At 37.9% G+C, this 4545-nt stretch overlaps 1 protein-coding gene across 1 annotated transcript in view; it reads left to right on the top strand.

The window, feature by feature from the left end:
- LOC102677799 overlaps positions 1–4425 on the top strand; it is a 24652-nt gene extending 20227 nt beyond the window's left edge. Inside the window, exons 5-6 of the mRNA XM_031510681.1 lie at positions 1–56; positions 4038–4425. The exon at positions 1–56 is cut by the window's left edge and continues 1 nt beyond it. Coding sequence (XP_031366541.1) covers positions 1–56; positions 4038–4425 — 444 coding nt within the window. The remainder of the gene's footprint in view (positions 57–4037) is intronic.
- The last annotated feature ends 120 nt before the right edge of the window (positions 4426–4545 follow it).

The following is a 4545-nucleotide window of genomic DNA, read 5'->3' as shown; positions in this document are numbered from 1 at the left end:
CCAGCCGCGAATTCTGCCGACATCTCGAATACGGCCACTGGCTCCCGCGGCGACAGGTAACGCGTGTGTTCTCTCTGTGCTATTTTCTCTTCTCTTCTCTTCTCTTTCCTTCCCTTATTCTCTCTCTCTCCCTTCTTCGATTTCGTTTCTTCGTCCTATTTCTCATTACCTCCTGTTCCTCGTGTTCCTTTCACGCAAAAAAAAAGAAAAAAAAGGATTTCTCTGTTTTTTCCATTATCTGAACTGAATGGACGAGCGAAGAAGGGGTGTAACTCGATTTTAACGAGTACGGTGTTCGCCACGATTTACATCCGCCTTTAAGACGATTTAACGTCTCGTATCTCTGTGTTGCATAGGTGTAGATCCATATGGACGGGTGTTTGTGCGATCCAGGAGTGTGTGTCGATAGCTTCGTTTTCGTACAGTGCTTGTTACAGATTGATAAGTTTTATCGGGCGAGTACAAAAAGTATCTATAAAAATCGATCGATTCGTGATTTTCTTTTCCTTTCGCATTTTTCTTGCGATTACATACTGCCTTTCTCCATATTTATACGATACAAACTTTAGTGAACCAATCAACGTCGAAATTAGATTCGTTCTACGTTTTGTTTCTTTAAACTATTCTTCTATTTTTATAAGAATACGGTCTTCTTCGTAATCTCCACGGAATCGAGGAATATCAAAGAGGCGAGAAAAAAAAATATTCTTACCTTCCTTAATCGCAGTGGATCACCGGATGAGCCCGGGGACAAAGAGCGTGTTAATTTTTTACGTGGGCTACAGGAGTTCATTGTCCCTTTCCTCGAGCGTTTTATTCGTCACGACCAGGCCAAAAAAGGATATATACGTTGGACTAGGCGAATAGTGACAAGGTCCAAGAGTACGATATAATTAGAACTCGCGATATTCGTATCACGATGGACGATATAGATTAGGCACTTGGGCGGCATATATATATCGATATCTCTGATATCTGGTTAAAAAAAAAAAAAAAAAAAAAAGGAAATCGATTCGATCGTAGTTTATATTTGCTCTCCCCTCCTCCCTCTTTCTCTCTCCTTCTCTTGTTTACTTTTTGCAGTCTTCGACTACAGTCGGTGGTTAGGTACGCGTGATGTAAGTTTCATGAAGCTCGATAAAGCGACGAGCTTCCTACATCGTTCTCTCTGTCCACGAAGCTTCCCCGTGGAGTTCGACTTGTTTACACACCGGAATGCAAAATTCAACGGGTGAACGTCGAAGGGACCTGGATCGTTCCTAGACCTCCTTCCGAAGCCCTATACGGTTAATTAGTCGCCTCGGATCATTTTTACCAGGTTTAATGAGATCGCGGAATAGCTAGTTGCTCGTTTCATAGAATAGCACGATTTCGTTTCGATCTTCTTGCGTAAGACATTATTTCCTTTCCGTAGAAATTTTGTTACAGTTTTTTTCAAAGAGAAAATTGTTGTTATTTCAACTTTTTGTGGTACAAATCTTTAGAGCGGATCTTTATTTGGACAAAAATTTTATATCGATAAAATAATCACAAATACAATAATAACAAAAAGTAAATAATGTGTATTTGTATATAATTATTTCAATTTTTTAAAGATAAGTTTTTAGTTCATTACGTCCCAAAGAGTTAAAATATCAAGCTTTTGATTAAATTTTAATAGTAACTGGATCGATTTTGTAACGTTGAAAAACGTGGCATTCGTGGTTAAATTAAATTTTCTTGCGTAAGAAATCGCTTTCCTTTTTTCCCTAAGATTTTATTACATTTTTCAAAGGAACTTTATTATTTCGAAATATCGAGCCTGTGATCGACTATTGGTGAAATTTCAATCGCGAGATGAACGAAGTTTCGTTGGCTTCGCGGTGATGTAAACTTTAATGGCAAAATGACGGTGCATCGATCCTTGATAAGATCATGATAACGGACACGATAGAGTGGTTCTAATTCAAGTGTGAAAGCCGAGGAAAGATCCCGCAAACGATGTCCGTTAAAAGGTAAATATAATTCATTCAGGAATATCTATTATCTGTATATCATCCGATTAGATGGTTCAGAAATAACGTTTTATAATTCTATAATAACATATGCCTGTGTTTAAACAGACGAACAATCGATTCTTATAACGGATAATAATTCTAGTTCGTTACGTAAAACGTTACGCTAAAACGATTTTACTCGAAGAAAAATCGATGAATTATTAAGTAATATATGCGAAAGCTCGTTTCACATTACACAATACATTTTACAAAGTCTCCGATAAATTGACACGCGCGCGTTCAATTCCTCGGATCGTCCAATTTGAAAATGAATCGAGTCATTTGGAAGATTAGAATGTCATTTATTCCAGAGCTTCGACCACTCGAGATTCGAAGCTTTGCCAACGAAGATCCCATTTTTCCTCCACATCTCCTTCTTTCGTGAATCATTACGCCGGAAGATTATTCTTGCGCTCGTTGTCGTCCTTTCTCGAGCTTCTCCCCCTTCCCCCCCTACATTTACCACCACTCATTAATGATAAACGGTAGGAACATTTCTGAATTGCCGAAGCGGCGGGGGAAGGCTCGTCACGCCGCCTGAAATTTTCTGAAATTCATTTTCCAGAGATAACGGATTTCATTTTCGAAAATTTTCCTCCACGACCTACATACGTAGTTCGACGCACGAAACCCGTTCGCGAATTTAAATTCTGTCCACCAAACGATTTAAAATGCGTTGGTTAAGCGCCGCGAGTCGCATTGTTCCATCGTACAATCGATGCTCTCATACGCGCGAGAAAGTATCCTTGTTAATCTAATTGGAATGCGAATTTTCAACTGTGCTAATTGTAAATACGATTAATTGATATTAACGAGTTTCTCGATCGTTTGCTTTTTTTCTTTCTTTTTTTATATTATTTTATAAGTATTCCAAACGCTTTGACTGACTCGAAGTTTGAATTTTATAAAAGTTTTGAAAATTAAGGATGATCGAGATTTTTTAAAAGAGTTTTTTTATTACCGGTTAATAAATTGAACAATCTGAAAAAAGAAAGAATTTCTCAAAGAACAAAAGAATTCTCTTCGTTATTATATACGCGTTACACTTTTCGAATTAATTTTATGGTGTAGCAATATTCTATTATATACGTATTAATCGCAGAGAATAATGGATACAAAAGATATTTGCACACCGTTGTATTAATATCGCATTTACATATAATAAATTGGATCCAACTACGTTATATTTTACATCATTTAATGCCGCTTTCATTCACATCTATTAAAATTTAATGTTAAAAAACGAAATATGGAACCCGATAAAAACAAGGATTCGTTAAAAAATTATTAACGCAATTATGCAAATATTTTTTATAACCATTACGATCTCGTAATTAAAATAATCAACGCGTTCGGATACTTTTAATCTTTATTGTACATACTTTTCTTTCCTTTAATCACATTTTATCGTCACGTCCTCCCCATTGTACACATTGGAACGCGTGCGAAGAAAACAGAGAGAGGAGCTCTCACGGAACACGCGTTCAATCACGGTCAAAGACGTTTCGATGTCTCGCGAATGTTTATTTTCGTCGGAAACGAATCCGTTTTACGGCTCGTACGTTGCTAGCTTTCGCCACATAGCACATTCCGTGGTATGCTCTCGTATCGAGAGGAGCCACGAAAAGAATCTCTGTAGAGTATTTCGAAGAAAGACGGATGCAACACCCTCGTTTCCTTCTCTATTTCCTCCTCCGTATCCGCATATCGCGAAACCGATGAATATTTATACGAGAAGATTGCACTTGAGGAAAAGCAACAATCTTCTTAAATCGAGTTTCACCGTTTTTTAAATATACATAACGCGTATATTATATCCGCATATATCTAGAATAGTTTTCCTTTCAACTCGAAATATAAATGTTTTTTTTTCTTCTTCTTCTTAATTAAGTTTGCAGAATACTTTTTACCCGTTATCTGGACGAACGTGAATAATAATTTCGATAATAGCGGAAAGTTTCATCTAGTGATATTTATATTTGTCCGTCAACTCGTTTACAGAGGTCAAAACGTGTCGATCCTGCATCTGCGCAGCACCTCGGATCCTTGGGAAGTCGGTTCTCAGGGTTCTTCGTACAGCGTCGGTAGCAATAAAAGTCAAAGCGGAGGCAAAGGAAAATCAAGTGGAAACGCCCGAGGCTCGTATACACGCGGTACTTCAATACCATCCTTGAAACGGCACGATACAACGGCATCGGCAGCGGCATCGACTTCCAGCCTAAAGCAACATCGGCAGGACAGCCATAGTCAGGCAAGTAAAGAGTCGAAAAAGAAGATATTCCTTTTATTATTGTATCGCGCTCCTTTGAAATCTCTCGTGCAACACTCTCGATACGATATCTCTAGCTTCCAACTCTCGCTTCGAACAACGAAAAATTTCGCGCTTTAAAAATACGCTCGTTATACGTACATTCGAACAATTCGCCCTGAACTTCGTTCAACCCTTTGAATAAGTATACCCTTTTTTTTTTTAAACAACGAGAGAGAAAGAAAGTTTTGAAATTCGGAA

Source organism: Apis dorsata, unplaced genomic scaffold (assembly GCF_000469605.1).
Source record: "Apis dorsata unplaced genomic scaffold, Apis dorsata 1.3 scaffold_254, whole genome shotgun sequence".
Taxonomy (NCBI): domain Eukaryota; kingdom Metazoa; phylum Arthropoda; class Insecta; order Hymenoptera; family Apidae; genus Apis; species Apis dorsata.
The sequence above is the reverse complement of the archived record's forward strand: the minus strand, read 5'-3'. Positions and strand labels throughout refer to the sequence as shown.